General features: G+C 39.3%; 1 protein-coding gene across 2 annotated transcripts in view; it reads right to left on the bottom strand.

The window, feature by feature from the left end:
• LOC116690735 (CUB and sushi domain-containing protein 3) overlaps nt 1–16,097 on the bottom strand; it is a 286,959-nt gene that overhangs the window by 24,679 nt on the left and 246,183 nt on the right. For both annotated transcript variants that reach the window (XM_032517890.1, XM_032517891.1), the window contains exons 58-60: nt 15,284–15,460; nt 6,701–6,883; nt 770–943 (exon numbers count right to left, since the gene is read on the bottom strand). In XM_032517890.1, coding sequence (XP_032373781.1) covers nt 770–943; nt 6,701–6,883; nt 15,284–15,460 — 534 coding nt within the window. The remainder of the gene's footprint in view (nt 1–769; nt 944–6,700; nt 6,884–15,283; nt 15,461–16,097) is intronic.

Below are 16,097 nucleotides of genomic sequence, written 5' to 3'. Positions count from 1 at the left end.
TTTTCATTAAGTTTTTTTTTTTTTATAAATCACAACCTTTGCATTGAAGTGGCGTACACACATTTTCAGCCACGTTTGTGCTTACGCAACGTTTATAAATGAGACGCCTGGACGTTGAAACAAAGTGCAACACTAATAATCCCTGTTCTGTATCTCTGCAAGACTGTCTTATTATATTTAAATCGTAATTCAGCTTTTCCACCTATAGTAAGCCCTGATGTTAAATTCCATGACTTATTCATGACTTTCATCATTTTAATTAACTTGAAATAGCCTCTAAAGGGGCAAGCAGCAAAGTGGCAGAAGGTGCTTGCCTCAGAGCAAATAAAAAGCTTAATACAAATGTATTGAATGTAAGAGCAAAGTTGTAAAACATGCATGTCAGGTTAAGAAAAAGTACCTGTTATTTTATGACTTCCCCAAATACATTTGTTCACTGTTAGGAATTTGTCTGACTGGATTATTACACCTCTCAGAATTCCATGTTTTCCACACATCAATGCACAGCGGTGATTTCACAGTCAAATAAATGAGGCAAGGTAGAATCTTTTGGCTTTACTTTCAAATGGTAATATGTATGATAAATCGATGATCAAAAGCAACAGGATGTAATTTTGTAATTATGAGTTCAACATTTTACTTACCTTTTTTCCCAGACAGCAACAGAAATGTCACTGAGACCATTTCAGTCTAAACATGAGACGACTTCCTCTGAAGACCTCTTTAATTATCGTTATAATTGTCAAGGAAGTACAAAATGGTGACTTACGCAAGCACTGAGGCAGATCACCACTCCATGTGCCATTGCCTGTGCAGGTGAGCACAGCGGGGAAGGACAGCTCATAGCCAGCTAGACAGCTGTAGCTCACGCTGGTACCCCACTCCAGGACTGAGCCCTCCAGGAGACCATTGGGTATGGGTGGAGGTGTAGGACATGTCACCACTGTGGGGGTAGTGAGGACACAGTCACAGTCAGGATAAGCTTATCGGAGTACAATCAATGCACAAAACAGGTCCAGTAAAGTTTGAATCAAGACCAAAATACAAAAGATAGTGGAGCTGAAACCAAAACAAGACAGAGTTATCCGGCCCCAAAAATATATATCAAATTTAAAATACTCCAACTCTATAATACAAATAAATAGTAGACAGCTTGTAGACATTTCCAATGTCAAAGTGGGGTCGACAGCAATCATGAAGGAGTTAGAGTTGATTTCAATCCTTAATAGTTTTGAGCTACTGTGCATAGACAGTACTGTGTATGGCATCCCACTCAAAATATCTTTTGTGGGAATGTGGTCACTTCAAGACAAGTCCAAGTCAAAATACGAATTAAAGCAAGAACATCAATTCAGTGGTCTTGAGAAAAAGCGGTTCTACAGCCCTGGACACAAGCATGAAAGATCAGAAAAGATCCTTAAAAAAACATTGCTTTGTACAATTAAAACAAAACAGCTATTGGGTGTAACTCTAGAACAACAGACAATGTTAAAGCTTGGAGATAATTACTAGGATTTATGTGGATTTACAGGGATATGGCTATATCCTGGGTCTTTCCACTTCTAATCTAGTTTGATAAATTGAGGTTGCGGTGATAAGAGGGTGTAGTGGTGTATTAAACATTGTAATGAACCCACTATTAATCCAAATAAATTGTCATTTTTACAGGTTTTATCTTTCCATTTATATCCAGAATGATAAAATGCCCGGAAGGCTTTTCTTTTTTTCCAGACACAAAAAAAGAGACTGAAGATAGCTTTTTCATGAAGGTTAAACATGAACATGTTTTGTCAAATCTATTATTGCACTGGATGCTTCAAATTATAGTGCTAATTTACAGATAAGAGGCAATAGAGGTGGCACAAATTCACAGTTCTATATAATGTGGATTATGACAGAATGTGGATTATAAGAGAAATGGTTTGTGTTTTGATTGTTACTGCATGGGAATTTTTTGCCGTTTCTGTTTGGAGTATACTGAATTATTTCTGTGAGAAATCAGAGGACATCTTGTGTCTGTGTAAACCATAAACTTTTCTGTTCAACAAATGTAATAAATGAATGCATAATTAAGCTTGGAGTTTGTTCTGACACACTTGGAGATGAACCCGTGGGAACGCGGATAGGTTTTAGGGATGTGAATAAATTATAGCAGTTGTTTTATACCATTACTATCCTCCCTCAACACCCATCATTTCCCAAAATCTCTCTTTTTGTAAGACATACACATGCGTGCCAAAACACTTAAAGATCTGCAAATTGAAGTCAGGTTGTCTGGCAAGATCAGATGTTGAGTTTACAAATCCAGTTACTTAAAGTGTAATGTAAACATTCTGGCTCTCAAATTAAGCTTTAGTGTTTCAGCAAAACAACAACATAGGCATGACAAAGATATAACATCTTGACTTTGGGCATGACAATGAAAAGAGTCACAAGCACCCACAGCATTCACAGGCATCATTAAAAAAGACAAAGACTTGGCTAAAGCAAGTTGGACTAGCTCCCACCTGGGGCACAGACGTGAGATTACCAGACCACTGGACACTTCCATGACCGCCGCCTTCTTCCCACCTACTTCAATTTACCTTTCTTTTCATTTCCAGAGCACCACTCCCCACCTCCAAACCAGCACTGTTTCTAAAATTTATAATTTTAAAATATAGTCAGTCACTTAACTAAAACACCATTGCTGACGACCAGAATAAGACATATTTATGAAATTTAAATTATTTTATATATACAATTATATATTTAAAATGAGAATAAAGGCAACTAATTTGGATGCAAGATCTCAATATTAAATAGCTGACTAACAGTTAATGACAATTAACTAAAGATGAATTTCAATTGACCATTTATTAATGACGGTTATTATAAAGTGTTACCGATTTCATTTCAATTTATAGTTAAATTCAATTTAAGGTAGGATTTACACTGTATCACGGTTAAAATTTTAAATTACGTATGTTTTCTTGACAGTGACAGTGTTAATATAAGGTAGACACATGATAGACAACTTTCTTGCCTCATGAAGTTTAGATAGATTTTTTTTTTCCACACAACAACTTAAAGTAAATGTGGAGCAAGCCACTGTGGAATATTCACATATTCTCTCCAAGGTGGAACCATCTTTTGTTCTTGGTTGGCAGTGGATCCAAAAGGATTTCCATATGGACATGTTGCAGCAGTATACAGTATATATGCTTTAGATGTATGCTATATGTGGAAAGGTATTTAGGCCATGATGAATAGTGAATCAAAGTTAAAGGCAAAACCATACAAAACCACCATTTTGCCATCTGTTTTTTAATGTTTTGTTTGGTAATGTAATTTTCTTTCTCAAGTTCTCAAGGAGAAACAAGTTCACTTGAAATGATTTCTCTTTGATGGTAATGAGTTAGTAAAGAGTGCCTTCAATTTGGGATTTTCATGTTGCCGCTCTGGAGCCCCAGAAAAAAAAAGGCACTTCATTCTGAAATACCTCTTTAAAAAGCCAAGCTGGATGTTGTAAAGTAGAAGGTTGATTTGGGTGTGTATGTGTGTCTCCCTACAGTATGTCTGTGTGAAAGTAAGAAAGAGAGAGGGAAAGAAAAAGAAAGAGGGAGGGAGAATGTGTGAGTGCACATGTGCAAGTACTATGGGCAAATTACACTGATTAGAACAGTAGGGCCACTAATCCCATAAGAACTGCATCAAAAATGACTTTAAATAAATGAAAAAATAAAAATAAAAAAGGCACGGGTGGCAGGCAGAACTGAATGGGACGAGTGAGCGTGTCCTTATTTTCCTAAGTAGTTCTAAGCAGCATTAGTGCCTCTTAGCTGAACACACCAAACCTGGGATTCAAACTGAATCCTTGCCGGGCAAGGCTTAGGATGTGTCATCGGCAGTGTGTGTACGCAGGGTGGTGGGCACTGATGCAAACACATTATGTGCAAAATTATGCAGAGTGTCGGCACACATAACCCCCCCACCCCCCCCTCATATCCATGCGGCACATCATCCAAATCTATGAAAAGATCACAGATGTCGCGCATCATGACAATTTCAAGCAGCTCATGCTGCCTGAACCGCTGCACCTTCAACTTGAACCCAATCATTCAGAAGAAAAACGCAACTGATCTTATTGGAAGAGGCATTGTTTTTCGTCTCAGATGCGAGAAAATAGAAATGTTCTCAGTCCTTTTTTAAGATCTAGATCAAGCGAGATGACAAAAAAGCTGTGATTACAAGTGAGCTGCTCTATTGCTTGTTCTAGTCTTAGAATTAGACCAAAGAAGAGGAAAACAATCAAAAGAGGAGAAAGTAAAGTATAAAGCCTCTGCACTCCTTAATACACTGAGGAATCACAAAAATTAATATAGAACAAACACTCTTAGTAATCAAACTCCTCTCTCTTGCCTTTCTGTTATTCATTAACCCCATGAGACAACTAAATACAATTGGAAAAGGGAGAGCAGTGGCGAGAGCAAAAGGAGGCAGGTGAGTACGATCTGACAGCACTCAGGCAGCGGTGGTAGGTGCAAACATGAAGGCGTGTAAGCATCTGTGCCAAAGCATGCATGAGAGATACATTTGCGTAATTTAATACCCCCATGTGAATGTATGCATGCATGATGCGGGTGGGATGAGGACGGCTAAGCTCTAGAGTTTTCCTCCTCTCCATACCACACCCATCAAGCGTAGCTGCACCAGGGCTGAGTGCCTTAGCTGTTGCGGTAGCTGTCAAGGATTAGGGCTCGGAGGTTAGGAGCTTCACACACTTTTATGCACACATGTGTGCACGTATACACACACGCCCGCTGTCTCTCTTTTCGTTTAAACTGCCTTGGGTAACAGTTGTGCAACCATCTATTCATCCAACAACTTCAACATACCACAGAACAGGGAGTATTAAAAATGAAACACACCCATGAAATACTACCAATAAATGTCAGTTTGGATGTTGTAAACTTCGAGTCAAGGTTCTACAGGGAGCCTGACCTCCAAATTCCACAGGATGCGGAACGGCTGCGGATCGGCTCCGCTGCGTGTCGGCTGCGTGCTCCGCCGTCCGTCAACACCCACCAGGTCCGGATTTGTTGCGGAACGGCTGCAACCACAACTGCCAGCTGAAGTCTTGAGGACCCACGAGATCTCGCAAATTCATGTAGAATAGAACCACAAAACCAACAACAGTGTGTTTCCATCCAGAGGAATAGAGAGGAAACAACTCTGTGCTGTGTTTTCAAGGTGTAGTGCAGGGAAATATGATCAGCAGTGAACACAGTATTTTATTTTGAAAATTAACAATGTTTTATTTTGTTTCTGTGCTTGACTTCTTGTCCAGCACTACTGTGTGCTGAATTGCTCTGCGTATATACAAGTGCAGAACACACATATTGCTCTGCATATCTGCTGCGGATTGCCACCGACAGTGGAAGTACACACACATTGACTTAAATGGAAACCAAATGACTCCGCAGCTGTTCCGCATCCTGTGGAATTTGGGGGTGAGGAGGGCAAGAAGCGTGCGGTCTAAAATCCCAGCTCCCCACGGATTGAACTAAGGAAAAGCGATGACAGGCGACTTCTGGTCAATTACAGCATTCTATATATATATATATATATATATACAGAGACAACCATTATATACAACAAGCATCATGTTTTTACAATCCCTGATACTCATTCCCTTTCAAAGAATGTATGCGTTTGCCTTTCTCTAACTTTGCTGTGCATATTTCTCCCACATGTTTTGTTTGTCTGTGTGCATGTCAGTCTCTCAAATTCCCATTTTTTAAAAGGCAAATACAACGCCAGCTTTCCTTTCTGTAACTGAGACAGCAGCCTGTGAACAGTTCCTTAGCAACATAAGCCACCATTTGCCTTGTGGGCTCTTCCCTTTCTTGGTTTACTTTTGAACTGTTTGCTGCACAAGTTAATCTTCCCTGCAATACGTACTTTTGGGTGTCAATGGCAGGCATGCTAATCTATGCCTCCACTCAAGCGTCATAAATCATATAGTGATGTAGTGCTGATAGGCATATAACAACTAAGTCTTCTTAGGGGATTTCCTAACTTTGATGTTAATCAAGCCAATAGAGTGTGCACAAACTTTTAGAAAGAGGCAGCCAATGATTAACTGTTGGGAGTACAATTAGAGGGATTGTTGTTGTGATGAAGAGGACTTTTTAGCCATCCATCATCAGGTGTCAGTGGAACTTTAAGTCTTGGCTCTGTGCCACCACAGGTGCAACTGTAGATGCAGTTGTAGGTGGAATAACTGTCCTAGATCAAGGGCTCTAATTTTTTTTTCAGAAAGCCTACTTTTGTAATGTAGGAATGCACTGGACATAATACAGAAAAAAACATTGTTCATGTGTATGTTTATATGCAATATATGTGCCTGAATATGCATTTGTGAGAGTGGGTGTCTGTCTGTAGACATTTAACCTTATGTTTTGTTGGTACTTACGTTATCAGCACACTGACGTGAACAATATGACACTATCTGACCACATAGGAAGTTCTGTGTCACCTTGCTTGCAAATCTCATTAGATCTCAGGGTGTAAGCATGCACTCTATAGTGTACGTGACAGTGTGCTAGCGTGCCAAGGTTGTTACAGCACGGTCTGATGGTTATCAAGGTTGACTGTCTACTGCAGCATGTGTACGATGCAGTATATGCGTCTGTGTGCATTTGTGGTTGGTACTTACCTTGGCATACTGGCATGGTGCCACTCCAGGAGCCATTGTTGGTGCAGGTCCTTGTGACAGCGGTGTCCCCTCCTATAATCACATACCCCGGCTGACACATGAACGTCACATTCTGGCCCACCATGACGTCATCACCGAATCTAAGTCCATTCGCTGGAATACCAGGGTCTCCACAGGTGATCACTGATATTGGTGGTCAAACATAAGGAACTTGCATCAGAAATCATCCTAAATGGTTTAAATGGTGAACAACACATACTGAACTGAAATATGAAATTACTGTTTATTAAACAAAATGTACCTGAGCATTTTGAAGAAAGAGGGGAGTTTAAGAGGGGTTCTTAAGTAAGCACAGGGTGGGTGTGATTAATAATTATACTCTTAGCCACATATTTGGTTCAAAAATTTTAAAAAGCTGTGCTAAATACAGTTGGGCATTATGAAAATGGCTCACCAAATAAGAGCATTACAAAATCAGAGGGTACCGGACCTCAGTTCACAATCCTTTACCAGCATTTATTTATTACCATTATAGTAAAATAATTGTCTTTTACCTATGTTAACTCTTAATTTCAACAGTTACAAATTGTGTTCAGTGCACAGTACAGTATTTTTAACCCTAACTCAAACAACCCTTCATCTGCTTGATTTGTCCTGTGACAAAAACTCACAACAGCCTTGCTATAAGCTTTGTGGTAATGCATTTGTTAGATGATGCAATGGGTTTTTAGACGGAATTTGCCTAATACAAAAGAATTCTATGAACATTTATTTAACCAGAAAACTTAAAAATTCCCAAATATGAGAATATCACGGTTTTCCCAGGACAGCATTAATATACATACAATTGCTCAATCTGCATTTAAAAAGCCACTGTACATTTCCATACAAAAATGTAACACAAACTGCATGACACACAAAGATGTGTGTGGTTTTTGTGTAGCAACCTTGTGTTGGTTGTGCATAATTTTATCAAGGTAAACACAAGGTATCATCTGTGCTTCCGTGCATCATTTTTTCAAATTAAATTGCCTCTGCATATGCGCATGCTGGGCAATAAAAACAACTAAACAATGATTTTCAAGGCTTCTGTTATGATGTTTAGTTTTTTGAAGATAGGAAATAGTGACATGAGTTCATGATAGAGCTGTAGCCACATTAGTCTATGACCAAGCAATCAAAGCATACCCCTTTCTAAAATGCACCATTGTCCTTATTTAGAGATCTTGGTTTATTATTATTTTAGAAACCCAGTCAAAATAATCATGTTTGGGGGGGCTTCTCTCCCCAAGTTGTTTTTTTGGTTCAGTCACTTCTTTTTACATGAATGTTCTTAGCTATTTCTCATGGCAGAATTTCTTGAAAGTAAACAGATGGTTGAAAGCTGGCCCACTACAATTTCAGGTCTTAACCTAGTGCTATCTCTGACGGAATTATAAGTTGCCAACCTCTATTTAATTGCTTTTTCATGAACATCTTTCTAATCTTACAGCCCTAATTTGTGACTAGAATCAATCCTGACTTTTTCACCTTAATGTAAGACGCCAGTTTGATGCATATTGCTGTCCCAGTAATTCCCTTAAATTAATTTCTGTTTGTTTATTTTCAGCAACTGCCAAGGACCTCAACACTTGAGCATATTTATCATCGCTGGGTGACACTAACTTTGAATCCCCGACAAAAAACATCAAGAGCGCTGCTAGTTGTGAGCACAGAGATTACCAGCTGAGGTTTTGAGTTTGTTCTCATTTCGTTTTTGCTTGGTTGTATAATTTAATCTAATTCTAGATGTAGCTTCTTTCAATTCACACACAACTTAAACACTAACAGGTAAGACAATAACTTGCAGGAAATATGGTGAAATGTATGGTTAACTGTCCAGCCTTGATGTGAATCTGATGGATGGCACAGGTTATATGGCTGTTACCGTTATTTGTTATCTGAATTCCATACTACATTCGCCTCAGCGGTTCCTGCACCCTGAATCTTTGTCAAATAATTTAATTGCAGTACAGTTGCCACTGATAAATTTGATGTTTGATACACAGTGACTCATAAAGGAGTGCATGATTTTTATTTTACTTTTCTTTATGCACTGCTCTCTGCATTTTATGGAACTAATATGTGTAATAGATAAACTGACCTGTCGGCCTCAGCTAATGTCTTGGACTTTCTTGGTCTTGTGGGTACTGAACTCATGTTTTTTGGGTCAGTTCACCCAATCCATAAAAGAACATACTTTCGCACTCACACGTAAAGTGGTATCTGTCCATGCAGACAGTATTTTATAAAAACAGAAAACTATTTATTAGTCTATTTATAAACAATATCCTTGTTACTTAGTTTAATTCTGGTTTCCAGTCAGGTGCATTACACAGCCATCATTCCATACCGACTTTAGCCAGAAATATTAGAAGATTTATAATTAAACAACCATATACTTTTTTCCGTAAGTACAATTATTTACATGACATCCATTTTTTAAAAGCTTGTTGAGTGACCTCAACCAAAACATTTTTTTTGTGATCAAATGTTTATTTTACAAATTAAGAAAAGTCACAAATAAACCACAGGCAAAACACTGGAACATAAAAACGTGTCACTTCAACCAAAACATTTAACTGGTAAAATCCTCACAGCTATTCGCTAACATTGGTTGTGAATAAATGTTCAATTAAAAGCAGGCAGTGCAGTAGAATGAAAGCTCTTTTAAGTCATGACTGCAGTGACAGACTAAATATCACCTTCACCATGTTTATATTTGTCCAACCAGCATTCAAGTTGTTACATGAAAAATTACTTAAACGATAAAGAGTTTACAATTTTCTGTCACTCGGCTAAGGTATTAATCAACTGATCGTTTCAGCTGCACTTAGATGCATATACTTGGGTAGTTCTATTTATAAGGAAACATTTTAAAGGCTCTTTGTATGTTTCATATGCAGAAATCTTAATCTGTAAAGTAACAAGTAACTAAAGTTGTAACAATTGTATCGAACATCCTGTCTACACAAAAATGACAGACCTGGATTAAAAATTGTCAAAGTATCCCTTTAATTACAAATTTGAGGTATTTGTACTTTACTTCAGTAAATGTACTTAGTTAACTTCCACCACTGCTTTAGTGTATGTATTGTATATGTCATGTTGCTAAAAAAAAAACTATTTTGTTTCAGCAGTTTAGAGTGGTTTGTTTACCTTTGTAACCATAGCAACACAGTACCAGTGCATGTTGGGAAACAGGAAGTAAAATTGCCATGCGGTAATCAGCTACAGGAATGTGTGAGCTCTACCAGTTGTCTGCCTCTGAGTGGATCGCTTTTCCTTCTCCCCTTTTGCTAAGGCAACGTCTGTAAGTATTTCTCATTGTGTAACGTTAGGTTATTGCTCATTGTTAGTTTGTAACCATATTGAGGCAGCTAAGAAGCTAAATCGTTTTTGCTAGGCAGTTAGCTTATGTTTCTTGCTGTTAGCTGTTTTGCTAGCTATAACTGTGCTATATGTGTTATATAGGCTACAGCGCCATGTAAGCTAAGCGGCGCTATTCACACTAATACTGTGCATTTGAGTTTGTTTTATAATACAGACTTCTCATTGTATTGTATTGCAGTTTCACAAAGTTCCCAGTAAACTTTATGGAAATTAATCAACTGTGTCCTGGAGTTTCTTGGGAGTGTTTAAGCTGAATGGAAAATAGCCCATGACAGTATATGTATGTGCACATTTTTTGAGTGGCTGTACATCAGTTTTTTTTGTTTGCCGTATTATAGGTCCTCAATTCATTTTGACCCTGAGCCTCTAACCGTACGTTCACACCGCCACCGACTTGAGCGTCTAAAGATACCGGAAGTCATTCATTTTCAATGGAAGCCGGCTTCTCTCAGCTGCAAGGAGCGGCAAATCTGTCGGCGTCGCGTTTTGGGCGTTTTGAGCGTCAATCAGAAAGTTGAAATTTTTCAACTTTATGGTAATGAGCTATGACGCGGTTCAGCGGCAAGCAGCGGCTAACGCCAGCCGCCAATCGGAATATAGACGTCCTTCACGCTGGCTGATCCTGGAGAAACATACGATGTAATCTTTCGTTCCTACCAAAACATTAATTCTGAGGACAAGCTCATAATCGCCGTTGCTGGTTACCTTTCGTTTATAATATAACGTTGTTTGTACATAGGAACAAGTTAACGCTACCTGCCGGTCATATCCGCTCACAGTGAAGTCCGGCACGGGTCACTAGATCAGTCGGCGCGCTCTCGCTCTCCTGCATGCCGCTATGGCTCAGCGCTAACGAGCGAGCTAACTGCTAACAGACCCCTTTGCGACCAATTAATACAACTTCTGTCATTATATATGTAATTTATAAAGGTTTCTAGTGTCAGTGTATTGGCCGTGGCTGCGTGCGCTTCTCCCGGTCGAACAGAAAACGCCGCCACATCAGAGCGGCCAAAGCGTCACAAAGCTTCCCCGTACTTTTTGGCAAGCTCCTTGTCGGGCGGCCAGAGCTTTTTTGCAGCTCAAGTCGGTGGCGGTGTGTACGTACGGTAAAATTACACTGAAACACTTTGTCTTGAATTACAGTGCATATAGAAAGTATTCACAGCGCTTCACTTTTTCCACATTTTGTTATGTTACAGCCTTATTCCAAAATGCATTCAATACATTTTTCCCTCTCAATTCTACAATTCAAAAAAAAAAAAATTAAATCTTTGGAAATGTATTAAAAATAAAGTATGAAAGTAAGTATTCACAGCCTTTAATCAATATTTTGTCGTGGCACCTTTGGCAGCGATAACAGCCTCAAGTCTTTTTGAATATGAAGCCACAAGCTTGGCACACCTATCTTTGGCCAGTTTTGCCCCTTCCTCTCTGGAGCTCCATCAGGTTGGATGGGGAGGTCGGTGCTCTGCCATTTTCAGATCCCTCCAGAGATGTTTAATGGGATTCAAGTCTGGGCTCTGGCTGGGCCACTCTAGGACATTCACAGAGTTGTCCTGAAGCCACTGCTTTGGTATCTCGCCTGTTTGCTTAGGGTTGTTGTCCTGTTGAAAGATTAACTGTCGCCCCAGTCTGAGGTCAAGAGATCTCCGGAGCAGGTTTTCTTCCAGGATGTCTCTTACATTCCTGCATTCATCTTTCCCTCAATCCTGACAAGACTCCCAGTTCCTGCCGCCAAAAAACATCCCCACAACATGATGCTTCCACCACCTTGCTTCAATGTAAGGATGGTATTGGCCAGGTGATGAGCGGGGCCGGGTGTCCTCCAAAAATAACACTTGGCATTCACGCAAAAGGGCTCGATCTTTGTCTCACCAGACCAGAGAATTTTGTTTCTTATGGTCTGAGAGGCTTTCAGGTGTCTTTTGGCAAACTCCTGGGAGGGCTATTATGTGCCTGATTCTAAGGAGTGGCTTCTGTCTTGCCAATCAACCATACATGCCTGATTGGTGGAGTGCTGCAACGATGGCTGTCCTTCTGGAATGTTTTCCTTTTTTTCACAGAGGAACCCCTGGAGCTCTGAGTGACCACTGGGTTATTGGTCACCTCCCTAACTAAAGCCCTTCTCCCCCAATCACTCAGTTTAGAGGGACGGCTAGCTCTAGGAAGAGTCCTGGTGGTTCCAAACTTCTTCCGTTTACGGATGATGTGCTCATTGGGACCTTTAAAGCAGCAGAAATGTTTCTGTACCTTTCTCAAGATCTGTGCCTCGAGATAATCCTGTCTCGAAGGTCTACAGACAATTCCTTCAAATTCATGCACTGTTAACTGTGGGACCTCAGACAGGTGTGTGCCTGGAAACAGAATGCACCTGAGCTCAATTTTGAGCTTGATTGCAAAAGCTGTGACTACTTATGTCAAGTGATTTCTTCATTTTCTTTTAATTTTTAGTAAATTTGCAAAAATCTTAAAATTTTTTTTTTAAGTTGTTATTATGGGGTATTATGTGTTAAATTTTGAGGAAAAAGTAAATTTATTGTTGGAATGTTGGAATAAAGCTGTAACATAAGAAAATTTGGAAAGAGTGAAGCGCTGTGATTACTTGCCGATAGGTTGAATATTCCTTCTGCAGGTATCCAAATACATTTTCATATTTTTATATCTTCTCTAAAGTATTTCATGAAAGGGACCTTTCTTCCGGGAACTGAAGATTCAGTGGGTTCATGGGAAATGGGCACGATACGTGAGAAGATTGGTCAGGATCCAGATGTTGGGGGGTCTGAGATCATGACAGGAAGAGGACCTGATATAGTAGCTGTAATAGAGTTGGGAATAACACCTAGGTATGTTCATCAATGACCTTAGTCAGAGGCCCACAGGACAGTGGTGTCGGACTGATGATAGGAACCTTACCAGTCAGGATGGCATGAATAAGTGTGTCCAGAAGGGAGGTCCTAGCAACTATAAAGTGTATGGGTTTTTCTTAGATTTAATAGAAACTTTGGGCAGTGCATCTGATTGCATGTCAACTAGTCTTCCTTTCATGAAAGTCTGTTCATTGTTTGAATAAAGCTGCATTTAATCTAAAGTCATCGGATTTGTCATGTATGAAGTCTTTTCCATCATTTCACAGTGTCACCCTACATCACTTTCCATATGCACTGTAAACATGTGTCTCAAACATAAGCCAGAAGCAGCTGGCGTGATTGAAAGACAGCAGATGCACATTTTAATTGATATCAACTAGAAACATCTCGTGTGGATGTGGAAAAGTGGTATTATTAGAAGAGAGACAGAAAAAGTATTGTGTGTACATAAATGTTAACGTGTGGCTGTCTATCTGTGAAAAACCCAGTCTGTCAGCACAATGCAGAGAAGCTGCAGGCTGTTGACTTCAATAACTCAAAATCAACTCTACAGCTTTATCATTTTGTACATTTACTTGCTTCAGAAAAAACAGGTTACTAGAAGAAATCATATTAAGGCACAAAATAAAAGGAGTTTACATGCACTGCAATAACCTGCTCCCAGTAAAACCTGCATTCAAATGCAGTTGGTCAGTAAACAGACCTCTGTTTATCCACAACTAGATCATATATTTAAATCATGCTGACACATTTCAGGTGTGTTAGTGACGTACTACATATGCAGCATAATAACGAGTTTTTTCCTTTTTCCCATCCTGTTTTAGTCCGGCTTTGGACTTTTTTTTAACGTATTTTAGATGCAAGAATTAGGATACTGTTTTGCTCATTTAAAAGATACTGGAGAATCAGATTATGGCAGACATCTAACTGGTTACTCCTGGTAACTGGTTACTGCTCTGATGTCTTCACATAATACTTTCCCCCAACCCCACAACCACAAGGACCCTTTCAACTCGAGGAGAGATGAAATAAATTGAGAAGAGAAATTACTAAAAACTAAGAGATTAGATACGCATCAACATGTTACAAGGAAAATAGTCTTCCTGAATAATCAGTGTTTACAGTTTATTTTATCTATGACTTTTTTGGGCAAGTCTCTTCCCTAGTAAATTTCAGCCAATTACTTACCCTCCCTACACGCTCTATAAATTTCATTTATCAACTATCAAGAGTGTTAAAAAATAAATAAATAAAACAAGAACTTTTCTCTCTCCTCTTGAGAATGTTGTGTGACTTAGATCCGGTAACTTACATGATCGATTACCCATGAACCGTGAAAATGATTACCTCCTTAATGAAGGCACACAGAGCCAATCTTGGCATCTTGTTGATGTTGATGGCCCTGGGCTGACCACTAAAATGTAATGTGAAGTGATAGCACACAGGAGAATAACTAACACGTTTGGTGATAAGTAGGCTTAAAAGTGGGGAAAAGAGCCAATAAAGCTTTTCTGCCTTTCTGCATGTTTGATCATTATTATTCAATCCAATTTTTAATCTCGCTCTCCTTCTCCATCCCTCCCTGTGTATATCTCTCCAGACTTGTTCATTTCAAAAATTATTGCTCATACCATTTCTTTTCTTGTGATTCAATAACATGCAAAAAGAATGAGGAATAGAGAATATGGCAATTTTCAGAGAGAAGAACAATGTGTAATTTTGTTTGATAGTCATCCGTGTGCAAATTGAATATAGATTGGCATACTTCTTAATTACTGCAAGGCTCATTTACTGAGATCCAGACAATAAAAAACTGCCTGACAGTTTTGACGCTTGGCAGTGAGAGAAGGCTCGAAAAAGATTTATGTGCTATTTGAAATCTTATACGCCATTTTGGCATTATTGTTGATCATTCAGAGCGCCTCCTTTTGGCAGAAATAGGGAACAAAATCATCTTCAGTCCTGTCTGTCTTCATTCTTTTCAAAGGTTTTTTCTGCTTTACAGTATAAATTACATGTTTAATTTGATTAAACAGGATCACAGCCGACAATTAATGTGATTGGCATACATGGACATGTGTAATTGGTCACCAGCGACTCACTACCATGCACCAACTGGAGTTGCCCAATCTTCCTCATCCTATCTTTATTTTTCTTTCTATTTCTGAAACAAACCATAAAGAAATCTGTGACTGCCAATGTAGGTGTAAGGGTGTCTGAGCTAAATGTGATCAACCAAGAAACACTGAATTGTGCTCTGGTATTCTGTGCATGTAAAACTCACTTGTGCAATTTGGAGCCGATCCAGACCACGTGCTATTTGCCAGACACTGGCGTGTGGGCGCACCAGTGAGAAAATAACCCTCCATACAAGAATACACGATGGAGTGAGAGAAGGTTGTGCCATCCACACGGGAAATACGGCCATGAGCAGGTGTGGCTGGGTTCCCACACTGTACCGCTGCAATACAAAGGAGAAAAGAGTAGAGGTGAAGGTCACAGGTGTAAAATAGTAATGGATATTCTATTTTCCATATCAGTGATTCATAATCCAAGGGCTGGGAGCCCCCAAGGTGGCTGCAAGATGACTTCTGAAGGTCTCAAGGTGATTAAAGGGCTGTGAAATACATATATTCCTTCCATATTGTGCTAGTAGTAATATTTATTTATGAAATAATTGCTGTTTTGCTCATGACCCAATATAATATTTGTAGTTTCTTGACTCTTGACGAGTTGAACAGTCTGAAAAGGGCATGTAGAGTTCTCGATTATGTGTTTGTACCTCACATCACGAGATGAGAGGAAGCAGAGTTTTTTGTTGTGAACCAAACCAGTGAAGACCCACTAATCTATACAGCAGCACAGCTTTATTAAGAGAGGCTAATGAACAGTAGCTGATGCAGTGGTAGACTAATCCCCATCACGCTATTGATGAGTCATCAGTAAATAAAGTGCAGTTTGTGTATTATCAAGTCCCATAGTACATCTACGGTAATGCCATTTTGTGCTGTCTAAAAACAAGAAGAGGATCGTGGGAGTAATGTACCCTGGTATTCCAGAGTTCTCACAAGAGCACAATTTGAATTTGCTCAGCGAGT

This window comes from Etheostoma spectabile, chromosome 6 (assembly GCF_008692095.1).
Source record: "Etheostoma spectabile isolate EspeVRDwgs_2016 chromosome 6, UIUC_Espe_1.0, whole genome shotgun sequence".
In the NCBI taxonomy this organism is placed as follows: domain Eukaryota; kingdom Metazoa; phylum Chordata; class Actinopteri; order Perciformes; family Percidae; genus Etheostoma; species Etheostoma spectabile.
This window is presented reverse-complemented; position numbering and strand designations above follow the sequence as displayed.